A 25,407-nucleotide genomic window follows, 5' to 3' on the forward strand; every position below is an offset into this window, starting at 1 on the left:
ATCAGATCACTATTATTGTTTTTTTATTGAGTAGTATCAATTACTCCTACGATAATTAGTGATAAAAAGTATTATACGCTTACAAATGGGCAGAGAACATTTGTAACTGGAAATTAAATATTATTAATAAAATGTATTGTACTACTCTTAACGATTTTATGAGTATTAAGTTTTTACTATTTTTGTTTAATAATTCAAGACGTATGTATGGAAACTAGAGATCTGTGCCTAACTAAGCTTGTCAAATTAGCCACCGACGTTTGGAGCACCAATGAATTTGTTTCCCACAATTAAATTATTCCTTTCATGTCTGTTGTCCAACCAACAAAAGTCAGCTGCATTGGGCTTGGCGGAGGGTCCAATTTGGTGTAAAATGCACGTGGTTTGGGCCTTCCCCGGCCCCTTTTTTGGTTGGTGAGGAACATAACATAAAACAAATACTACTACAACGTATGGGTTGTACAACGTGATCAAGTGAGATTAACTCTTTGGCAATCTGGAACGGAATCCAGATTTCACATTGTTGAAACGTAAGTAAGAGCATCCACAACAGTCCCGGTTGGACGGGCTGTCTCGTCCCAATCTGGCCATCGTTGCATGCGGAGAGCCGCCCTCTGCGGAGACCACGTCTCCGTCAGAAGAGACTTCCGCGATATGGAGTGCACGGCGACACCCACTCGTCCTCCGCGAGTCGGCTTCCTTTTAACCGTTGGAATTTTTATTTTTTTAAAAAAAAACTTGGAAAAATTCAAAAAAAGCGATATAAAAAAAATTCTCACTTCCTCAAATGTTACCGTTTTATTACCAATTTCTAAATTATTTAATTTTTAAAATTTTCTTATTGTTTTAACCTCTAATTCATAGGGGTTGGTCAATACGATATATCTTATCGAAAATTTTGTATCGTTATCGTATCAAAAATATCGATATGAAAAAATTTCATATCGTTACCGTATCAAAAGTTTCGGTATACCAGATTTCGGTATAGATAATATCTATACCGTTACCGTATTGAAATTTCGGTATAGTAAAAATTCGTTATTTTTCGATACGATACGATCAATATACCGTTTTTTCGGTATATTTACCCAGCCTTACTAATTCATCTATAAATACTCTATTCATCCAAAAAAATTGACCTTTAATGCTATTTATTTTCATGAGTACTATAAATTAAATATACAACCTGGACTTTTCATATGCCAGTTTCGCAATTCACTCTTAAAATAAAAGAAGTAAATAATATTATAGTAAAATTCAGGGGTTAAAAATGTAGTACAGTAGTTTTTTCTTCCAAAAACACATCATACAAAGACAATATAGAGGAATATACAAAAACTAGAGATGGAGGGTAATTAAATTGACTATAGAGAAATATCAAAACCCCACCACCATGTGCAGTCCTAGAATGGGCCTTATACGAACAAATGTTGACTAGCTAATTTCGCAAAATCACATTTTAGTTTTAATTGATTTTTCTGTAAATTACACTAGAGAACAACACGCATGTAATTGTATCAATTCTTAATCAATTCGATCTGTCCCATATCTGACAAGTCAACCTATATACGAGTGGGGGAGGAAGCGTTGACCTTGAATTCTATATGCTCTAATTTATTACTTCCTTCGTTCCTACACAGTAGATGAGTTTCATTTTGAGCACTCGTTTTGAAAAAATTATAATAAATAGCTAAAGCGTAAAAAAAAGTAAAGTAAAAAAAGAGAATAATATAATTAAGAGTCTTCTCTATATTATTTTTTCTCTTATTTTACATTTTTTCTATTTTAATTATTTATTATCATTTTTTCAAAACGAGTGCTCAAAATGAAACGCATCTACTACAGAGGGACGGAGGGAGTACAAAATGAATTCGACACCTTCTGCACATTTTGTCTTGCCCTACATAATATCCATGGCTTAGGGCATCCGCAATGGGCGGACGATGGCACGCCCGATGGCGCGCATCGTCCGCGCCATCCATCGTCCGCACCCATTGCGGGTGCGCGCCATAGGGCGCGGACGATAGCATTTCTTTTTAAAATTTGTAAATTAAGATTTACTAATCTTTTTAGTAAATTAAGATTTACTAAAAAGCTCTGATTTATAGGTGCGGACACCTATACTTCGGTCGCGGACGATGGCCATCGTCCGCGCCATCGTCCGCCCCATTGCGGCTGTCGCGGACGATAGCCATCGTCCGCCCCATTGTGGAGGTCGCGGACGATCAACCGCGGACGATGGCACGCGGTTTCGTTTTTTTATAAATACCATTCATTTGTAACATTTCATTTCACTCAATTTCATTTTCGAAACTTACATTTACATAATTACTACGAAATGGATTCAAGCCCCAATAGTCCTACGTTTAGCGCAGGGGCGCATTGGCCGGGTACAGAACCCGACGATTATCGTTCGTTCGACACCAACACCCATTACGATCCCGATTTCAGTACGGAATCGTATGGGTTGTCTGACATGGAGCCGTCTCCGCACCGCCCAACCGCAGCGGCCGATCCCGACCCCGCCGCGACCGCTTCCGCCCCAGCCAGAAAAAAGCGGAACCGGCAGCGGGCGCAGAAGTTGCCGCCTCCCGGTGATTGCGATGAGTACGCCCCCGGCCGTACGAACTACAACGACGACGAAACTCTCACTTTGGCCCGGTGTTGGGTAGATATATCGGAAGATCCGATATTCGCGAACAACCAGCGACATATCGCGTATTGGGAACGCATCGCGGACCTCTACAATTCGGTCAAGCCGCCGACCGCGTACAAGCGCAAGCGTGAGCAACTCCGCAAGCACTGGGATCAAGTCAAGAAGCAAGTGAACTTGTACGCGGCGGAGTTCGAGAAGTTCCCGCGGTCACAGGGGAGCGGCGAGAGCTTGAGCGACGTGCGCGCTAAAGCGCTGTTGTCGTACCGGTCGATGTACGGCGACTTCAAGCACGAGGCCATCTGGGTGCTCTTGAGTGACAAGCAGAGTTCCAAGGTAGAATTCTGCACACTGGTGCGCCGAAGAGGACGAAGACCACTGAAGCTGGTGATTACACGAGCAGCGGCAGCGACAATCACCCGGTTGACCTCAACCGGACGTAAGTGGATGAAGGGAGTTCCGGCACACCGGTGTCCTTCCGGCGTCCTCCCGGCGTCAAGGCTGCGAAGGCCAAGGGGAAGGCGACCGCGACCTCATCGTCGACCGCTGCAACCCAAGCTCCGGTCCCGGTAGAGCTCCCGGCCCAGACGGCCACCGCGTTTGAGTCGTTAGCAACAGCGTCGATGGCAAGGACGATGTTGCAGACGCACAGGGCCCTCAATAAGTGTACCGACCCCGACGAAGCCGAATATCTCCGGGCGTTACTCGATGAGCTGCGTCGGAAGTTGGGAATTGGTCCGACTTAGTTTTTTTTTTTTTTTATTAGTTCAATGATGTAACTTTTTTTATTAAAACTTCGCCGTTTGTTATTTAGACCGTTTTTTATTTACTCGTTACTTGTTATTTGAAAACAGTTAAATTAATTAAACAAAACAATAAAATGATGATGTGGCGCGCCATAGGGCGCACCTTAGAGCGCCCCACTGCAGGTGGAGGGGTAGGAGGATAAAACTGCTGACGTGGCGCGCCATAGGGCGCGCCTTAGGGCGCCCCATTGCTAATGCTGTTATGTATAAACTATAAACCAATAAAAGGTCTTGTATACAGACATATAACAAATGGGTGTTGTCGTGTTGAGCCATCAAATCAGAGTGTCTAAACAATGTTTAGACATTCGTGTGTTACTAATATCTATGGAGTTATCAATACCTACGAAACGTAAAATACGACATTTATATCAATCGTCGTTTATAGAATACAAACAGATATGCATTATCACATATTAATTGGAGAAATTTAGGTTTGTGCTATGTAAAATTTTAGTACTCCATATAAATTGATTAAATTCAAAAATGTTATGTTACATATGTTTTGTGAGCATTGTCCAATAATACTTCTCTTGTTTAGTTCATATTGACATTATTTATTTTTATTTATATACTCCCTCCGTCCTATCATGTCACACTTTCATTTTTAGTTTGTCTCACAAAAGATGTCACATTTCCTCTTTTCAAAAAAGTTCCTTCTCAGATCAATTATAAAATTATATTTTTTCTCACCATTTAACACACAAAATAACATCTCTTAAAATCACGTGTCATCCCCCAAGTGTGACATCTACTATGGGACGAAGGAGTATTTAGTTTACTACTATATCTTATGTAGTACTTTAAAATCAAAACTTGATTTATTCATTTCCACTATAATTTCAAATAAATTAATAAAAGATAAAATTGAATTTGGATTGTGCATGTAATTTATAAATTAATTATGTCAATAATATTAAGGAAATTAAAATCAAATTAAATGTACAAAATAAAATAGATAATGCTAACAGTTGATATATAACATATCATTTCTCCCTATATATAAGTAGATCTATATTAAAGAATGTAAAAAAACGCCTAGATAATACAATGACTATATTGGTGGACACATTCATACAAATACTGTATACATATATGATATATTTACATCGTAATCACAGGCTATTGTTTGCATGGATAAAACTGAAAATTTGTTGAACTGAGTTTGCCAGGTCTTCAGCTGTGAAACTTGCCTCTCCATTAATCTGCAACACACAAAACAAACATTTAATAAAAACAATTAGTAACTAATTAATTATCATTTAATAAAAGAATTAGAGTAAGATTAATTACCTTAATATTGAAAGAATAAAGAACAGTTTGTTCAATAGTAGTAATATTAGTATGCAGAATAGTGAGGTGCAAATCTTCAAGTGCAGCAATGGTTTTGACGAGCTGTCCTTGTCTTCTCCTCGACAGAATCTTGATCAAACCATCAAACCCTAAAACCTTCACCTCCACATCTGCTAAGCCTGACTTGCTCTCTGCCGTTTCTTCTCCCAATCCCGCAGTTTCATAGCCGCCGCCTTGCTCGTTTGGGATGCCCATGGATGGATCTCCACCCGGCCTCGCCCCGTCTCCATACAGCCGCCGCCTCTTCTGTGACTCAAGGCATTGGAGCAGCTGCTCCAGCTCCCTCACAAACTCAATCGCTCCACCAATTATAGATGCTTGATCACCCTAATAAAAAATTAGAAAATGAATTAATGTTAAATCATATATCCATAATTAAAATTATAAGGATTTGGTTAATTAACTACCCTTTGGACATAGGAGCTAGGCATGAGAGACCTCAAAACACGAAGATGTTCATTCATTTGCTTCCTTCTATTCCTCTCCACAGCTATATGAGTCATTCTTTGACTCTCAACTTCTTCAACAGTCTTAGAAGCTCTAGGCCGTTTCCTCTTGCTCTTGCCCTCCACTTGAGGGCTCTTTTCACCGAGAAATCTCACATTCTCCACTTGAGGGCTCTTTCCATCCTCTCTCTCCTGCTCCTCAGAGGCCATCAAGGGGAGATGGTGGTTCTGATGCTGCTGATTGTGATGCTCGTTCAACACCGGGAACTTGAGGAAGAAGACGGGGTCGATCCCGCCTTCTTCCTCGGGCGCCTTGCCTTGATTCAGCCCCAGTTTGGGGCCGAAGTCTGCGAACTGCATCACATCTGCGAAGCTCAGCTTGTCGAATGAATTCGACCCGCAAAAGTTGGATGGTGATAGAAGAGGTGGTTGCTGGTTTTGTGGTGGATTTTGTAGCATGCAATCCACAATTTGGTTGCTGTTGTGATCTGTAGATTTTGCTCCCATTTCTTGATTGATCGAATCTTGTAGTTGATGATTTTGAAGCTCATAATCAAGGCCAGGAAAATTTGCCTGCCAAATGCAAGGTTCTAAGTAAGACAACATTTTTATGAAATGGTATAGCATGTAAGTCAATGAGGAGTATATAACACAAATGATTCTTGGACCTATTCATGTGTGTGTGTGTGTAATTATTCCCATACCATGTAACTTCCTTCTTTCTCCATATATTTGTGGGTTTAGATGAAATTTTAGTTGGGCTCCAGTCAAGTAACAAAAATATCCTTGTAATATTTTTACAGCTCAAAAGGGTCCACCAAAAATACCTGTTCAAGTAACAGCAATTATGAATATAAATCTTGTCAAATACCAAGAAGAAGAAAAAAGTATAAACAAATTAATGATTGGGTTGACATATCATATGATGACAAAAAAAGATTAATTATGCAAGCATACAAAAGAAATAAAGACACAACATGATGAAACAACACTATTGCTATACCATCCCTGAGAAACAGAGTGGAAAATTCAAGAGTTGATTTTGTACAGAAAGTTAGAGACAAATTATTAATCTAATCGTGATGAATGAAGATACATACTTATCTGAGAGAAAATGAACAGATTTTGTTGTCTGAAGCAGCTGTATTTTAACTTTATAATATGCATATATATGTGTGTGTGTGAGTCATGAGGTGGGAGAGAGGAGCCAGTGGATTAATTTCCACCTCACACAAAAGATTATCATGCTACACTTTTTTCACTCTTTAATTAATGCATATCACAGGTTAGCACCACCACCTTCTTTTTCATGACTGCTGTAATTGACCAACGCTCGAGAGATCTATACTTTTTTTTTGAACTTTGAATCTTGAAAATGGAGATTGGTTTGGATCTTTACTTTTCTTCGAAGCTCTCTCTACCTATACGTATAAAATCAAATCTTAATTTAGGGCACACTCACACACAGAATTATTTGTTAAACTAGCCAGAATCATTTGTTAAAATGGGAATGAGGTAAATGATACCAGTGTTTTAGTACTTGTATAATTTGTTGTATGTAAAATGGAGTATGTAATTAAGAGAGTTTTTATTGCTTTCTGGTACCTATATAATTTGTTGTATTTTAATAGTACAAAATTAATATTTTTTTCTAGTGAAGTGTAAATACCTAAAAGTTGTGGGTTCAAAACTCAACCGAGCGAATATTTTATTATAAAAAATTAAATTTTCAGGTGAATATTTTATTTTTAATGAATCTCGTATTTAATTAAATTGATTATATAATTTACTTAAATCTCGTAATAAATAAATTTAAATAATAGAGTGATGAATTGAATATAAAAATGTGGTACCCATGAATAGTTAAGAAGATGAATGATGGGTTGTGCGTGTTGTTCATTAGAGCAACGGTAACTAGACATCACCAAACCGAACCGGCCCGGCTGAACCGGCCCGGAACCGTCACCGGCGGTTCCGAACCGGAACCGGAACCGTCGGCGGCGGTTCCGAACCGTGACCGGAACCGGCGGTCCGACGGGCCGGTTCAGGTTCATGAAATTTGCGAACCGTAACCGGCGGTTCCGAACCGCCGGTTTTCACCGGAACCGGCGGTTCCGAACCGGCGGTTCGCCGGTTCCGACACCTTTTCAGGCTACCACCGGCCTAGACGTAGCCTTTTCAGAAACCGGGTCAGAAATCGCCGGTTTTTGTCAGAAAACCGTTGACGAAACCGGCGGTTTCTGACCAAAAACCGGCGGTTCAACGAGTAAACCGGCGGTTCCGGCGGTAAACCGGCGGTTCCGCCGGATTTCAAAAATTTGAAATTTTTTCTTTTTTTTTCTTTTTTTAATCACATTTTTCCCCTATAAATACCCCCTCATCTTCATTTTCTACTTACCCCATTCTTGTGTTGATAAGAATTTCTCTCTCAATCTCAATTTCTCTATTCTCCATCCTCTTTCTCTCAAGTTGTTTACGTTATTTGCGCTCATAATTTACTCACGTTGTTCTTGTTTACGTTAATATCACATAAACACTACTCTCTATTCTCTACTTCCAATTTCCATAATATCATGTCTTCATCTCGTCGTGGTGGTGATCGGGGCAAGGGAATTGCCCAAGATCAAAGTGACTCTCGTCGTCGTCGTGCCCCTTCTAGAGCACAAGTTGCGGAGGAGGTGGGAAGGCGAGCCGCTCTTCGATTACAAGTAAGTTCTAAACTTCTAAATTAAATGTTTTACTATGTTAATATGTTATAATAAGTTTTAATATGTTAGTAGTTTTTTAATATGTTTTATTATGTTATATGATATAAGTTTTAATATGTTAGTAAGTTTTAATAAGGTACTGCCACTCGAAGAAAATAAGGTACACAAAGTTTACTTTAGACGTTTCTACTAGATGGAACTCTGCATATGACATGTTGCAATCTACAATGGAGCATATAGACTATTTAGTTGATTTTTATAGAACTTACCATGTTGATGATTTATATCTAACATCTTCTTGTTGGGAACAAAGCCTGAGTTTATTTAAATTATTCAAAAATTTTCGAAGTACAACTATGGAGTTATCGGGTGTGTATTATTGCACATCCGTTCGTGTTTTAGAACATTGCATGATCATATCACTTGGTTTTAAAACTGCAATGAAAAATTCCGCAAACAATCTTGAGCTTATGTGTGTTTTATATTACATGGTTGAAAAATGGCTCAAGTATTTCAATGAGATCCCAACAGTTTTTTTGCTTGCCAAAGTTTTGGATCCAAAGTGGAAACTAGTTGGTACTTTCAAAATTTTAAAATTTTATTACAACAGTTTAGCTTCTATTGATCTTGAACCACTCCGAGCTTTGCAAACTGACGACGACGACAACTACATAAACCTTGCCCAAACATTCCAAATAAACCTCCCCCACCTCCCAAGCCTCCAAAGAAATTTTGAGTTCGACTTGCGGTCTCTCTTTCACGATTACGAAGTCAAGTACAACACTACCCACCAAGTTCGACCTAGACCCCCCCGTCAAACACAGAACTTTGGCTTCTTCCAAGTTGATGACCCCGACACCCAATCCCAATTGGCGGACCTATACGCCTTCAGCAGCGGAGGAAGGACGGCACATTCGGTAAGTGAGTTAGATTTATATTTACACTCACACTTTTCATTCAATGAGGAAGAAGGAGGTCCCGTTCCCCAACAAATCGACGTCCTAGATTGGTGGTCTTCACACGAGAAAGATTTTCCCATCCTTGCATCAATGGCCAAGGAGATCTTTTCGGTTCCGGCTTCCACTGTCGCCGTCGAGTCCGCCTTTAGTGTTGGAGGCAACGTCTTGGACGACCGAAGAAGTAGGCTCACCGGACAAAACATGGAAGCCACCATGTTACTTGATGATTGGTGCTCCGCCGAAATTAGAGACCAAGAACCGGATTGGGACAAACTAGTAGTACAACCCGACCAAGACTACTTCCCCGACGAAGAAGAGTAGGCGCCAATACTTCCGATCAAGCCAAATAGGTAAGCAAGGTAAGAGAACTACGTGGACTTTGATTCCAAAATGCAATTGAGCATTGAGGATACGTAGGCATCTCAACTTATATTTCAACTTAAATTTTAAATTTAAGTTTAAATTTAAGTTGAGCTCAAGTCCTTTTCCTTTATTTCTTTTTTCTCCCCTTTATTTCGAATATGTAATTTTGTAAATTGTAATGAAGACTTTAAGTCTTTTGTAATTTATAATTTTGAAGTTGTAATTTCTAATTTTTATGTTGTAATTTGTAAATTTTAACTTGTAATTTGTAATTTTAAAGTTGTAATTTGTAATTTTGAAGTTGTAATTTGTATCAATAAAATTACATTTGTACATCGCTTCATTCTAATGTTATTTACGCAAGTTTTTTTACATTTTAAACTTGAATTACAATTTACAAAATGCAAAAAAAAAAAAAAAAATCAAAACGAACCGCCGAACCGGCCGAACCGGCCCGGAACCGGCCCGGAACCGGCCAATCACCGGCGGTTCCACGGTTCATTTGAACCGGCGGTTCCACGGTTCACGAACCGGAACCGCCACACCTTGGCCGGGCCGGTTCAGGTTCATCAATTTATTGAACCGGAACCGGCGGTTCCGAACCGTGAACCGCCGGTTCCGGAACCGTGGTGACGTCTAACGGTAACGTGGGGGAGTGGGCGCTGCACCATCGAGAGGTGTGCGGGGTGATGTGCGCCTGTTGTAGGGAGTGGAGACTTGGAGTGATGGATACTGGAGATGGTGCCAAGCCGGGCTGGAGCCTGGAGGCACGGGACGGAGCGTGCCACTCGTTGCAGACGCAAGCTCACAATGCAAAAACTTTTTTATATAAATTCGAATTTATACTATACAGAATATTTATTGTATCTTTTTAATTGATTTTTTTAATCAATAAATAGAAATCTATATTAGTATATACATTTGGTGTATAATTAATAAGTAACTTTTATGAAATTTAATTATACAATTTTTTGTATTTGTAATTTTCAAACTCTATAAATACCAACACATTTTCACTTTTAAAATTTTTTTATGCTTTTTAACGAATGATTTTGTTATTTATAATGTTATTCAATTTTATATATTAATTGGTGATTAAAAATGTGAATTTAAAATTTAAGGGAGATATATGAGGAGAGAGGTATGGCCGTATGGGTTGAGAGAGGTATGATTTTTGAAACACGATTGTTGATGGAATAAGACAAAGTAAGTGCAAAGATTTTTATGCGGACGTCTACAATATATGTTAATTAAAATTAAATACCATTACGATTAGTAGAAATTAATTAAAATTCTAATGAGTATATCGAATTTCTAATTATAATACTCCATAGTACTAAGCTTCAATTCAAATGAATTAATTAAAATTAAATAAGAAAGGGTTGTGTCTTCACATGAGTGTGGTTGGGGCATGCGCAACTCTATAATTAGAGATTAATTAAGATGGCTGCACCATACATCCAAACACACACAATAAATTTGGCATTAATCATAACAGCAAGAATCAGAGAAAGAATAACTTACACCCTAATTTTCAACTTAAATAAGGACTACAAGATGGAAAGAATAAATGAGACAGCGCAGCTTCTAGAGTCCAGGTTTTGGCCCTCCATTAGTGTACATAATCCTTATTGAAAACCACAAATAATAAAATGGAAGAAGAAAAGCATGGCAGAGAAAGAGTTGGACACATCAGCAGCCATCGACATTGCTACGACTTCAAGATTCTGCAGCAGAGCGCCACTTGCTTGAACACCTCCTGACCAGCTACAACCAATCAACTTTCTCCATCAAAACGTAAACACAGAAAGTTACCTTCAATACTAAAGGATTACGAGCTGTATTCAAAGGGTTGTGGAGGTGCAGGCTCTTCATCGACAGCCATTGCTGTGACCGATCCCGGCTGTCCAGGGACTGACCCGCCAGTAGCAGGATTAGAGGTCGCGGACGAGGGAGACTCAGTGAGAGATAATTCTTCAGGCTCATTCGGTCGTAGATCTTTGAATAGTACAAATCCTGAAGGTGCTGTCTTAACTGGCACGTATCTGCTATCTTGAAGAAATTTGATGAATTTCTCTTGTGGACGAACCACCCTTGCAGGATTGGTTAAAATTTCAAACGATGGCTCAGGTTCCGTCTTCTTCTCTGTGTTACTATCTACCTGACAAAGGAAGCAAAGAGAATCCGAGTTGAGCAAATATTCAATTAAAACCTACCGAGCAGCAAAAGCAATGAAATATTGAAATGTCATTGTAAATTAGCAAATTAGGATCAAGAGATGTAATATCCACCCTCAAAGATATGCTTCATGAAAGAACCCAGAAAAGGAAAGCAAATAATCATAAACAAAGTGAAGGATCGTGATTATGAAATTTATATCCCATAGCAAGAGATAGAGATGACACGCATCAAGAGTTGGAAAGCTAAAAGTCCATAAGTCTCAAACAAGCAGTCTGAAATAATTCAGGAGCATCCTCAGGATAAGGTATTGTTCCTCTAGCGATCGTAGTACCAAGTACTTTTTGACCCAAATCATTATTAGTTGACAGAAGAAGATCTAATGGAGATATGACTTTGGGCTATTTTTTCTTTCTTTCTTTAGAGTTAGAGTGGCAATTAATCAGATGAGCTACTAAGCTTGCTGAGAGTCCCTATAGGTTTGAGAGCAAGGAATAATATTTTAGTTTAGCATAAGGACGGTAAATAAGCATAGGGACTCGTAAGAGAAGTGACGTCGTAAGAGGCTTATTATTTGTTTTCGGTTCTTACAGCTCGTTAGCCTTCTGACCTTTTTACTCTAACAAGAAAAATATCAAAACTATAAACAATGGCATCATACAAACATTTACCTGCATAGAATCCCCATCCTTGTCGCTTGATTTACCCTTTTCCGTACTTGTTTCTGCCTTCTCGGCCTGCTTCTCAGCTTCTTTCTTACTAGCCCTGGTTTTGGCTCTTACTGATGTTGATAAAATTGCAGTGGGCAGTTTAACAGTTGAAGCAGTGGTAGGGACAGTAGTAGGCTTAGGGTATTCAAACAATGACGGCTTCGCATGTGAAAGGAAATCAAACTTGGGTATTTTCAGGTCATAGTTCAAACCAATTAAAGCAGTTGGTGAGAATGCCAAGCTGATGAAGTAGATGAGTGGGTACCAGTACCAGAACTGACTGAAAACAGCAAGGCCTACTACTGCAGTGATTTTATCATGTTTTGTTTTTGAAAGTAACTTGATGGTCACATTCCGTCCGCCAGCATCTAAAATCCCCGAAGCTAATATAGCACCCATCTTGCTTATCGTATCTTCATGCTTATCTTGGATTATCTTTTCCAATTGTCGCCTAAGTATTTAGCAACAGGGAGAGATGAGAAATATAAACCATAAACAAGGTGAACATAAAATTCAGATACAACACCTGAAAGCACCAACACGAGAGTCACTAGCTTCACTGATCTGAACCATCACCATTGCCATTGCAATTAGAGCACCTTGACGGACAAAGTCGACAACATCCAAGGTTAATGGCTCTAGCAATGATATGGCCTCACTAAGTCCAGTGCCCGCACAAGAAATCCCAACTGCTAGTGCAGCACCATAACGCACATGTGGATTGTAGGACTCCGATAACAGAGAGACAATGCGAGGGCACTACATATAAAAAAGTTAATACAACTTCAAATAAATGCAAGTTGACTTCTCAAAAGTCTCAGAGTCCATCAAGACAGCATCCAAGAGGGAATAAAAGGAAAACCAAATACACAACCTGTTCAGGATCAGAGTATAACACAAATCCAAGGGCAAGAACAGCAGTCCGTCTGACATCATCGCTTACATCTGACACGGCAAAATGCAGCAACTGACGAATGGCCTTATTATTTGATGTTCCTCTGTACGCCAAGGCTAAGGCATACATGCCACCATAACGCAGTATAGGGTCTTGATCCCTTGTCATTTGCTCAATGAGTGTATCCGCTTCTTCCTCTCTTCCGTAGACTGTAAGTGCTATTCCTAAGGCTAAACCCCTGTTATCATGTCACAGTAAAATATAAATATAAAAGCGAGATCAAATGTGGTTAAAGAGTCTCTCAAACTCAGATTCATGACTTGAGTCACCTTATAATCTTTTCATGTTGGGTTTCATGTGCATATGCAAGCATTTCAGCAGCCTTCTCACTAGCTGTTCCAACCATTAGGAGACCCATACTAATCCCAGCAGCCTCACCAGCAACAGCACTGTCAGTATACAACACATTTTTTATTTCATCAAAGACGTCCTCATCAGCAGTGCCCAATGCAGCCAAACCAAGACCCAGGCAGGCACCATGCTGAATGACCTGTACCATTTATCATAGCATTAAGTTACAGTCACTGCTCGAGGGGAAAGGAGGAAAAACAGGTTTTAAAGAATGGTTGGACCTCAACATTAGAGCTCCTTAGGCTTTCCTGCAGAAAGGGTTTAATGCCTTCCCCATGGTTTGCATGAATTAGACCAAGAGCATATAATGCTCCACCTTCCGAGTATGGACTGCCACCACCACTGCCACCTTGTGGCAAGTAAGGTGCCATGAGGGATCTTCCTTGCTGTAGATGGCCCCGATGGATAACGCCAAGTCCTGCAGTTGCACTGAATTTTGCCCAATTTGTGGCCCTACTCAGCCAGTCCTGACAATTTATATAAGTAATGGCTGAATTAACACCAAAACAGATGGAACAGAATCTGGTATAAATGCTTATGTACTTACCAAATTTTCTCTCAGAAATGTATCAACAGTTGTTCCAGCATGCATAATAGCATTAGCATATATAGTTGCACTATGGCAGACACTATTTCTCATCTCAACAGACTGCTTTATGGTTTTGAGAATGAGGAGATCTGATCTGTAAGCAGATGGGAAAATAAAATCCATCACGCCTCTTAAATTTTACTAGTAAATTATGTGGCCTGAATATGTTCGGACTTGATATAAGATTATAAAGATTAAAGATGAAAATAATAGCCTCACTTGTTATGGCTGTGTAAGAATTGCAGGGTCAACTGTATGGAAGTCTCTCCATCCAGAATTCCTCTTAGTTTTGTAAGCCTCTCAGCGTAAACTGCTTCACGTGGATCCGTAGATGTTATGCTTTCATCTGCTTGATTTGCCTCTGTTATGTGAACATCCTCAGATGTGACAGCAATTTCAGTTTGTGAAGAATCTGGCTGAGCTGACTCGGACAACTGAGTAGGCTCTGAATGCTGTGACTTGGGAGTCGGAAGCAGATCTCTCACCTTCAAAAGGAAAGCTTGGTGCTCATTCTCCACAAGATCAAATGCAATTTGAAATGCCAGTAGTGCATCATCAACATTTTCTGATCTTAAGAGTTCTTCAAATATGCTTGCAACACCCTTCGGCTCATCTAGAAACATTAGGCGCTGACAAATGCTCAAATAATCAGGAGATGGCAGCTGCTGATATATTTTGACCAGAAGGCGGAGTATCTGTAGAACCACATGTCAGAATATATGCATTTAGAAAATTCTCAAAACTATGGATCAGAATGAAATTCAATAATTTCAATCTGAAATAAATTATCGTCTCATTGTAATTTAGAGACCTAGTACAAGTAACAAATATAGTTCAGACACCTTAGAAATCAACATCTACTCCAGTCTCTGAATATAACATAAATAGCACAAGAAAGGCAAAGCATGTACATAATACACACTATTTCTTAGAAAGTAGCATTGTTCAAAACGAGAAGGCTAAATTCCTACCAAAAAGAATGGTCCTACAGAATATTTTACGAAATATGCTAAAGGAGGTTACCTCACACCTATACTCTCGCCTGTTCACAAAGGAATGACAGATATCTATGCAATAATTAATAGTCGAATGGACATTGTCACTACTTATAACTGCTTCCTCAAGCTTATCCAGTCTTCTACATTCAATTGCCATCCCTATGGTTTGTTGATATTTTCCATCTGCAGTACATCTGTAAAACATTGAGAACAGCCAACAGGAATATATGTCAGGATACCACATAATTAGGTTTTCCAACCACAAGGTTATTATACATACTTATCCAGCATTCTCTCAACAATAGCTTCCATCCTAGGGTCAATCAGTATAGATTCCTCATTTGTCTCAGCTGCTTTTGTCTTCAGATTTGCATATTCGTCAATTGCTTTAGCTGAGTGAGACAACAATACAGTATAACTATTATAAGCAATAAAGCATTAAAGCACATCCATATGAGTAGGACATTAGCACTACTTATTAAAGATAAAATGATATCAAGTGGCCACATCATCTTACTGAAAAAGAGAAAGTAGTGTGAAAAAAAATTCAAAGGGGTGGTAAGAATTCTCACCGAGTAGAGTATGAACGTAATCCGAGTCCTCAGATACATCAAAAAGAGAGCCAGCTCCCAGAGCATAGGACAATGAATCATTGAGCTCACTCAAATAATAGAAAACCTAATGATAGAACACACAATAATTTGCAAGAGAAAGATAACGACAATTTAACATAACCTAAATCTGAAAGAAGTTAAATACTTTTCATATAGTTGATACCAGATATATACATAATTATGATTTATGACTAGATACTATAAAAATTTAGATCATATGCTTCCCTTCTTCACAAAGTATAAAGTAATCAAATGCAATATGATAGTATGATGCCCTTTCATGCAACTTCTTCAGGACCCAGCAGCAGCAGTTGCAGCATTCTTTATGATACTTGGAATATACTTATATCCAGATAGCAAGATATGTCTTATAATGTAAATTTCTTCATATCCCAAAAAAGAATACATAAGAGTTCTGTTACACTAAATAATCTTACTTAACAATAGCAGCACTTCATAATCCGAAATCACGAGTTAGGACACAGGCTCTCACTCTTATCTCTCACAAGCATAACTGACCCATGAATCTGTTTTACAACTACTTATACCATAATAAACTTTATCTGAATCTAATACAGCATACCCTATGTGAACCTGATGTGGATATGGACCAATATTCCTACTGGTATCATCAGTGATTATGTGCTTATATGCTTATATGAGTTATTTCCCAAACTTCCAAGTAATTACTGACTAAAATTAACACAATTTTACAAAGAGAGAGAAAAGACATGTGAGACAAATCTATTTTCATTTAAAGCACATTACTTATAGTTTTAAAAAGTTTACAAATCTGAGAAATATTTCATGACTCGTCTGCAGAATACTGGAAAAATTACATGACATGGATATGTAATTTCTGATTGACCAACCAACTACACAGCCAACTAAAATATGCATGCAGAAGAAGAAACTGAATTTCCTGAAAGAAGAAGAAAATTCGACCTTTGAAACCAACAAGGCAGCTAGCTGTCTGTGTTCAAACTCTTCATCTTCGTACAAACTTTCTCTGCAACCAAAAGCAAAAGGAGGAGAGGATTCAATTGCCATGAAAAAAAAAGTTAAAAATGACTCAATATGAGAGAAATTGCTCATAGAGAGGTTGGTAACATTTATAAAAAGCTCATCACCATGTAGCAGTCATCAAAATCAAGAGAGATATCACATGAAATCACAGTATGGCAAGTTAATATTGCAGAGAGCAGAAATAGCAAAAAAGAACTGGAGAGCACAATCAACGCATTAACAAGTCAGAAAGGGCAAGCTGACATCTTTAAGCTAATTCTATAACTCAATCAATGGTATAAAGTTTCTGGGTATAAAGTTTTCCAGAACTAAGAAAGCAGTTCACCCAACTTATATGCATAATTCATGCAGCGTCTAGCGAAATACCCAAACAACAGATCCTACATAATAATCATGACGAGACACACGAAGCAGAAATGTATACTACAAACATTCAATAATCTAAAATTGGATGTCATAGTCCAAAGAATACCAAGCTCTTAACTTTGTTCATCTAATTATGTTCTAAAACAATAACTACCTCACAAGAACAACCCCAATTTTCTCACCACTTGGTAGCATCAACACTAAAGCACTCAAAATTTGCGTAAATAACCACAATGCTACCCTAATTCAATCCAATTGAACCACAAACTCTACCATTCCCTCAATAGAAACATCACCAAGAATCCACAATTTGACAACATTAGCCCCAGTCATAGTAATGCACGAAATTCAAGTTCATAATTAAATTAAATAAAAAAAGATGACTAAAAGAAGGTTTACATAATCGGGACAGCAGTGGAGATCTCAGGCCAGAAGTAGTCGACAAAGGTGTTGAGATTGGAGAGTGCGTGCAACTTGAGAGCCGGGTGAGTCTCATTCAGCATAGCCAGAAGTGCGCCCGCCGAACTCACCAACGTCGCCGCCGCTGCAGCCATTCTATAACCCAAAAATGTAGGCTTTCGATCTAATTAGATTTGAGGTTAGGGTTTATACAGAAGGTACCAGAATTTTAGAAGAATTATGAGAAGTTCAGTCTGCACCCAAAAAATTTGATTTGATTTCAAGTTTATTGTTTACAATGGTTTCTTGATGAATGGGCAAAGTATGAAGCTCTTTTATAGCGTAACAGTTGCTAGATTTTATTTTTTTTAATATCTTTTCTTAATTATCTGGATTTTCCTATAGGATTTGATTGTGCATAACATAAGAACGAACTGAATTTATATTTGAAATTTAACACCATGGAGACACCTAGTTGTGGCCTTCCAAATAAAAATTTTAATTGATATCCTTCAAAATATCACATTTCCCATTCTAATTTATATTTTAAAAGGTAATTTTTTTTATTTTTGATAAAGTAAATTATCATGAATACATTTAGCTTTTTTCTCTCTTTTCATTTTCAATTACTTTCTTATATTTGCATTAATATGGTCAAATATCTTTTCTTTTTCTACTTAAAACAAATCAAATAATCACTCAAATTTTTGTGTTAAAATCAATAACGCCCAACTATTCAAGTGAATACAAAATTAAATCGTCACCAAATTCATCTTAGCAAAAAATCTTGAATTCAAATCTTGTCTATATTAATACTCTACGGGGTGTTCGGTTAGCAAGATTAAATCTCATGATTAAATATGTATCATGTTTGTTTCATAAGATTGAACCATTCAACTTAATCCTAGATGGATAGTCTCATGATAATTAGTCATAGCCTCCCCCTCCAACTAAAATAATCACACAACTTAATCCTAGATGAATAGTCTCATGATATTAGTCATGGCAACCGAACGCCACCTACATAAAATATCGTGATCTCATCTGTGTGTACATTGTACATACGGTGTGCAACGCCTAGAGTAGAGTCATGGTCTCATGGACTCGTGAAGATCTACTGTTCATGCATTCTACAAAGTTATGATCAATGTTAAATTAATTTTAAAGATCGAACTAGAGACTAAGTTATGATCATTAGATCTAGTTTTTTTATGAGATTTGATAATGTGTAAATTATTTTGGTCTTCATTACAAGCTCATTTTACTTCATTGTAATAGGTTTATTATTTCATTCCAGTACTTGATACTTTGAAGTTACAGTATGTTTGTACTTACTTCCAGTAGGTTTTGAAATGATTCAACACATGCTTCATTCGAATTCATCGAATTGAGTTTTTATTTTACTCACTTTAAAAAATAGTACAATTCATTCTAGTAGGTTTATTACTTCATTCACAAACGTTATTAATTCATTAGACAAGGTTTTTACTTCATTCTAGTAGGACTTCAAATGCTTCTACACATACTTCATTCAAATAGTTTATTAGTACATTATTTCATGTTCTTATTACACCATTCAATTAGGCTATCATTCCATTATCAGCGTCGTGGAGGCAGTGATAGACATTGAAGTAATAATTCTATTGGAATGAAGTAATAATCGCATGTACGTATTGGAATGAAGTAATAATTCTATTGGAATGAAGTAAAAATCTACTAGAATGAAGTAATATATATTTTGGAATGAACTTGAATCCTCCGAATATGTTATGACTTATTTGCTTTGAGCTGAAGTAAAATAGGCTCGTGATGAAGGTGAAAATCTCATCCATAAAAAACTAGATCTAAACACCCTAATTTAATCTAGTTTTGTGATTCTGCAATAAGGAATGAATTTGCATATAATGAGATTCTCTTCTACAAATTTACAATTTTCTAAAACTCTCCTTATTTTTAATGAATTACAAATTTACAATTTTCTAAAACTCTCCTTATTTTTAAATTTTCATTTTACAGGCGTTATACCAATTGTTCCTTCACATCTATATTAATAATAATCACTCCATTGTAATAATTGAGTACATATTATAACTTCGAAAAATATAACACCGGCCAATCCTAGCCTAGTTGGTGAGGCATTGATTAACCTCTAGGCGGGGGTTCGATGGCTGGTACAAGGAGAGAGAATAAGAAGAAAGTAAAGGTATTCTAAAATACCTCTTTTATAATATATCTTTATGAAATAAGTATATTTTCTTTTAGTGCTAAAGCGACGAGATTTTATTTCTTTATTGAATTTGAGTGATTCATGGTATACTTACAATTTTTTTCTTTTAAAACCTGTATTAATTTTTTTTATTTTAATAATAACTCTATTTTCTTTTAGTACTAAATCGTCCAAATTTAACTTTTTTTTAATTTCTTTATTGAATTTGAGTGATTCATGGCATAGTTACAATTTTTTTTCTTTTAAAATTCCTTTAATGATTCTTTTTTAATTTTAATAATAACTATATTTACTTTTATATAGTGCCGAAGCGACCAAATTTAACTTATTTTTATTTCTTTACTGAATTTGATTGATTCATGGTATAGTTACAACTTTTTTTTTCTTTTAAAATTCCTTTATTGATTTTTTTAAAAATTTTAATAATAACTTTTTATTGGTCAATTACGATATATGTAACATGGATGTATAATAGAGTTGATTATTGAATATTGTTCGCCTCCAACACTGTACAGAGTACTTTATTTATGAACGCATTATTCATATAAAAATCTCTCTGAACCAATTAAAATTAAAAGAGGTTTTTTAAAGACTATAAAATACGACACTATAAATTAATGTTCTTCCTGTATATATTCTTAATGCTCGTGTTTGAGTCTCTAATAAAAAATGGTGGATTAGGCCATGATATCGTACCTCGCTCAATTGGTAATATCATAAATATATGCCCAATATATTAAAATCATAAATAATAGACCTAGACATTATAGTTATCATTTTCTTGAAAAAGAGTTGCGCTTTTTTTTGCGTAGAGCTATTTTGCCATCGGTGACCTTATGAAATTATCTATTAAGGTACGTGAGAGTAGTGATCTAAGTAAACCAATGCTTAAATGCATAATTAGAGAACATGAATTTAGTTTACTATAAGAGTGATTTAGTTTATTATACGAATGAGTGAACCAAAACGCCATTACAGTGAACTAAATCCTTCACTATAATGGTGTTTTGGTTCACTCCTTGTTTTCAAATTCATATTGTGAACTAAAACGTCCATATAGTGAACTAGATCGTTTTGATCTAATGACTGAGATTTGTTCTCTAGTTATACACTTAATATTAGTTATACTTTGATCATCTATATATGTATATATTTGGAGGTCTTAAAATGCATATATTATTCAATTAACAACTAATACCAATTCTACATTATTAAATCTTAAAATAAGTAGATAAGATTAAAGCTCACATATTTCAATAAATATAACATAATAATTTTCACAATTTTCTTATAGTGTATTACAAATATCAACACAGTCACATGTTTTGGTTACCTGACTTATGGGACATCTAGTTTATTTGTTCTTATTCTTCCTTTGGTTTCTAGTCACTTTTGGGCTTGGATCATGTTTTGGAAAGATATATTTTGATTCTATTCACGGGTTAGTGGTCTGCACTGCCTAAACCCCCGCCCACACTGGGTGGTTTTGATTCAATTTTCCAAGATTTAAACCTGTTTTACAACAAATTAAATACTCCCTTTGTCCGCAAAATATTGTCCATGTTTGACTCGGCACGAGTTTTAAGAAATGTGAAGAAAAGTGAGTGGAAAAAGTTAGTGGTATGTAGATCTCATATTTATATATTGGTTTTTAAAATAGAATGTGAGTGTAATGAGTTAGTGGAAAGTGAGGACCATTTACCAAAAATGGATAAAAAGCAAAGTGGACAACATTTCGCGGACGGACCGAAATGACAAAATTGAACAACATTTCACGGACGGGGGAGTAACTAAACTAAAGTATAATATATATATTTCTTAATGGGTTATCCGTATCCAACCCGAACCCAACCTGAAATTTTTGGGTTCTTAACGGGTCAACCCAATAAAGACACGAACCCATTAAGGTGTGGCCCAAACCCACTATTTTCATGCGGATTCGTATCGGATCAAAAATTGTCAGCCCTAGAACCACCGGCCGCATCCCTAATGGCACATCCAAGTAGAAAAGGAAGTTTGATTCATCCTTAATAATTTAATAGTCTAGCACCAGAATAGTCCTCTTTATTCAAGTTGATGTTGAGAAATTGAACAAGTCCTCTTTTCCCCTGATTTTTACTTACATTTTTCTATTAAATTAATTTTCCTGTTCCTTCTCAATAACTGTAATAGGAGGAATATCTAACAATCCACTCAATCCAACAAATAGATACTCAAATTATATTAAAAATTCAATGATATCAGTTCTATACATTCAATGAGATAGACATTCAACTAATAGACATTCTATGATTTCAGATCCATACATTCAACGAGACAGACATTCAACTACCAGACATTCTATGATTTCAGATTAACAAAATACTACTCACATTCTTAGAAAACAAATGAAATACACTTCACCAAAATATTGAAAGGATCTATTCACTTCACCAAAATGATCTACTCACTTCAACTCATGTTGCTCTCACTTGTTCCTCCATTTTGCGTTCTTTCTAGACTTGTTCCAAGCAGAAGAGGACCTCATTTCAGATCCAGATGAGTGATATAGATTCGTAATCGGAATCAGAGGCTCGAAGACAGCGAGCGCAGGTGCTACGAGTGCAGGAAGAGGCGCGACGACAACGATCGCAGCGCAGTCTTAAAGATGGTAATCGAGAGAAGAGAGATTGGTGATAGAGAACACATATCAGTAGAATGCTTATGCTTTATATTTCTTGTGTGTTATTGTAGTGCTCATCACCTTAGTATTTATAGGGATATTTGAGACTCTTCAAGTACAACCATAAATGAGGATTGAGACTATAATAAATGGTGGGCAGCTGATTTATTACTTGATTTAACATTCCCCTCAAGTTGAGCAACGGTACCTCTGATACTCAACTTGCTCATAATTTCTTTGAAGAGTTTAGGACTCGATGCCTTGGTCAGTACGTCTACAAGTTGCTCCTCAGACCGGACAAATGGGAATTCAACAATACCGCATTCAAGTTTTTCTTCGATGAAGTAATTATAATATTTTCTCCCAAATTGCTTCTCTACTTCTCAAATCTCATATACGAAGAAGAAATCTGGGTGGACAACACCCATGAGCAGGGTTACTTGGTCCGGCTCCGGCCAAGCCTCCGCTTGATCGGTAAGTTAGTTCTGTCCCTAGTCAAGGATTCTTCTGCCAGTACCGGTGGAAGTTGTTAATTGCAAGGAGGAAACTGAAAGCTGGTAAAAAACAAAATATTGCTTACCTCTCCATTACTCCACCTACAACTAATCACCACAAATAGCATCATTTCATTTGAGAATCACATTTGACAAAAATTTCAGACTTGAGAATCAACAGAGATGGATGCTCTAAAGATAGGTAATATCTACATTATGTTTTACTTGATTTTAAGAATATAATGCTCATAATCCTAGTATTTATAGGAATATTTGAGACTCTTCAAGTAAAACCATAAATGAGGACTGAGACTACACTACTAGGAACTCAACAATAATAAATGTGTTCTAGGAACTCCAATCACAATAAATGGTGGGCGGTTGATTTATTACTTGTTTTAACACGCAGAGGGTGTAAGTGCAGGAGGAGGAACGACAGCGACCGCGAGCGCAGGAGGCATGAGTGCAGGAGTATGCGAAGTGATGACCGTGATATCAGGAGGATCTGCGGCGACGACGACCGCAAGAGGTGTGGCATCGGCAGAGAGGCTAGAGAGAGAATGATTTTGCGCCATGAGAAAGAGGTGTGTTTTGAGATGTGAAAAGGAGTCTTTTATATAGTGAGAGTGTGTGTGTACAAAGGTGAGAGAGTTGCGTGCATTATGAGTTATGAGTGGAATTAACTTTTTTTGTTATTTGAATATATTGAAATAGAAAAATTAAAATGTAATTAGTAGTTTTTAATTAGTTAGTTTAACATTAGTCAAGCCTATATATAAGGCATATCATTGTAAGGTGTAGTCAACACTTTCAAAATATAGTCAATAAAGAAATTTCTCCCTTTTCTCTCACTCTCTATTCGACGGTTTCTCCAATTTTCTTCTTCCTCATTCAATGGAGTTTTTCTCAGTCAATTGGATTTTTCATTTTCAACAGGGTATTAGAGCGCAAATTCGTTGCGCGCCTCTAATGACCTCTATCTCCTCTATCCTTGTTTTTTGATTTTTCATTTTTTTCATAGAGCCAGGGTTTGTGATTTTGATTAGTGAGAATTTTCTGCCAAGTCTCTCACCGGATTCCGTCTTCTCACCGGTGCTCCACGTTTTTCAGTTCTCTCTTTTCGGCTTTGAAATTTTCGCCGATCAGAAATCTCAAATCTGTTCTCAATCTCATTCTTCGTTTTCTCTCTCGTTTTTTTAACTTTTCTCATTTGATTTGTAAGATCCAAGTTTGTATCCATTGTTTCTGGATTTGTATGATCCAAGTTTGTATCATTTGTTTTTGGATTTGTATGATCCAAGTTTGCATCATTTGTTCATTGAATTTATATGATCCAAGTTTCTCTCGTTTTAGACACCGATTAAAATCGGTTGATGTTTCTGTTTGAGATATGTTTCTCAAATTTGTTGTTGAATTTCTGAATATGTTTTCAGATCTATCTCTATCTTCCGATTAATTCGGATGTTTGTTTGATATCTCTCTCCGTTCAAAATCGGATGATTCTCTGTTTTTTCGATTGTCCTCTCCATCTCTTTTTCAATTTGTTTTCACAGCTTCAATATGCAAATCTCCATTCTCTAGCATGTTGTTTGAAATTTGTATGAGAAGGCAAGTAGTGTGGTTGAGTAACTTGGATATGCAAATCGGGTGTTGTTGCACGTTGTTTCCACAAATACAGAGACTATTCCTTCTTGTATCTATGTTCATATTGAGAGTTGGTGTTGATTTGTAGAACTCCTTTGTTAGCCTATGAGCAATTGTGTTTCCAGCCCCTCGTCCCATGTTTATTTGTTGTTGATGAGTAATGGATCGGAGGGGAGGAAATTGTTGGTTAAAATGATGGTATGCCTGGCTTGTGGCTGGAGTTATGGCTGTTGAAGTCACTGGAGGACCTGATGTTCAATTTGGTGAAGAAGAATCTGTGAAGCTTACTCATACTCACCATGCCTGGTGCTAAGGGGGAGTGAGATCATTTTTAGTTTTTCTGCATTTGGTGGAGTGGAGACTTTTATGTTGCACCTGTAGTTGTTGGGGAAGTTAGAAATTAGAATAAAACTTGAGGTTTGTAGTTGTTTTGTTGTTTGATGTTTGATGTTTGATGTTTGATGTTCGGTGTTTTTGTCAAGATGGTTGCATTTGTTATGCTTCCATCTTGAGGGAGGCTATTGAAATAGAAAAATTAAAATGTAATTAGTAGTTTTTAATTAGTTAGTTTAGCATTAATCAAGCCTATATATAAGGCATATTATTATAAGGTGTAGTCAACACTTTCAAAATGTAGTCAATAAAGAAATTTCCCCCTTTTCTCTCAGTCTCTCTAATCGACGGTTTCTCCATTTTTCTTCTTCCTCCTTCAATGGAGTTTTTCTCAGTCAATTGGATTTGCCATTTTCAACAGAATAATTTCTTACACGTCGTAGTTGTCTACTATCCAAGAGTCTACTAAACAATTTCCGAATTCCAAAACTTTTTTGTTGGACATCTTTGTATATGCCTCACAGTTTAGGCAAATTTTTTTAGCACGGAGTTTAAGAAATAGATGTTTACTAT

At 37.0% G+C, this 25,407-nt stretch overlaps 2 protein-coding genes across 4 annotated transcripts; both read right to left on the minus strand.

The window, feature by feature from the left end:
* Window positions 1-4,376: 4,376 nt before the first annotated feature.
* Window positions 4,377-6,386, minus strand: LOC121799304 (transcription factor FAMA-like). Of its 3 annotated transcripts, none has more exons than XM_042198626.1 (5): window positions 6,359-6,386; window positions 5,963-6,085; window positions 5,220-5,831; window positions 4,753-5,139; window positions 4,377-4,664 (listed from the first exon to the last, which is right to left on the minus strand). In XM_042198626.1, exons 2-5 carry the CDS (start codon window positions 5,984-5,986, stop codon window positions 4,575-4,577), a joined length of 1,113 nt encoding a protein of 370 aa, XP_042054560.1. In that variant the 5' UTR covers window positions 5,987-6,085; window positions 6,359-6,386; the 3' UTR covers window positions 4,377-4,574. The 3 variants fall into 3 exon arrangements, with proteins under 3 accessions (XP_042054560.1, XP_042054563.1, XP_042054562.1); XM_042198629.1 differs by lacking the exon at window positions 6,359-6,386 and adding an exon at window positions 6,262-6,292; XM_042198628.1 differs by lacking the exon at window positions 6,359-6,386 and having other exon boundaries at window positions 5,963-6,344.
* A 4,357-nt stretch (window positions 6,387-10,743) lies between these two features.
* LOC121799695 (26S proteasome non-ATPase regulatory subunit 1 homolog A-like) lies at window positions 10,744-17,775 on the minus strand. Its single transcript, XM_042199142.1, has 13 exons — window positions 17,475-17,775; window positions 16,629-16,692; window positions 15,642-15,747; window positions 15,350-15,461; window positions 15,095-15,263; window positions 14,291-14,766; window positions 14,030-14,165; window positions 13,704-13,949; window positions 13,401-13,621; window positions 13,051-13,309; window positions 12,703-12,935; window positions 12,138-12,627; window positions 10,744-11,449 (listed from the first exon to the last, which is right to left on the minus strand). The coding sequence occupies exons 1-13, from the start codon at window positions 17,627-17,629 to the stop codon at window positions 11,120-11,122; spliced, it is 2,997 nt and encodes a 998-aa protein (XP_042055076.1). The 5' UTR covers window positions 17,630-17,775; the 3' UTR covers window positions 10,744-11,119.
* Between the last annotated feature and the right edge of the window lie 7,632 nt (window positions 17,776-25,407).

This window comes from Salvia splendens, chromosome 4 (genome assembly GCF_004379255.2).
Source record: "Salvia splendens isolate huo1 chromosome 4, SspV2, whole genome shotgun sequence".
In the NCBI taxonomy this organism is placed as follows: Eukaryota; Viridiplantae; Streptophyta; class Magnoliopsida; order Lamiales; family Lamiaceae; genus Salvia; species Salvia splendens.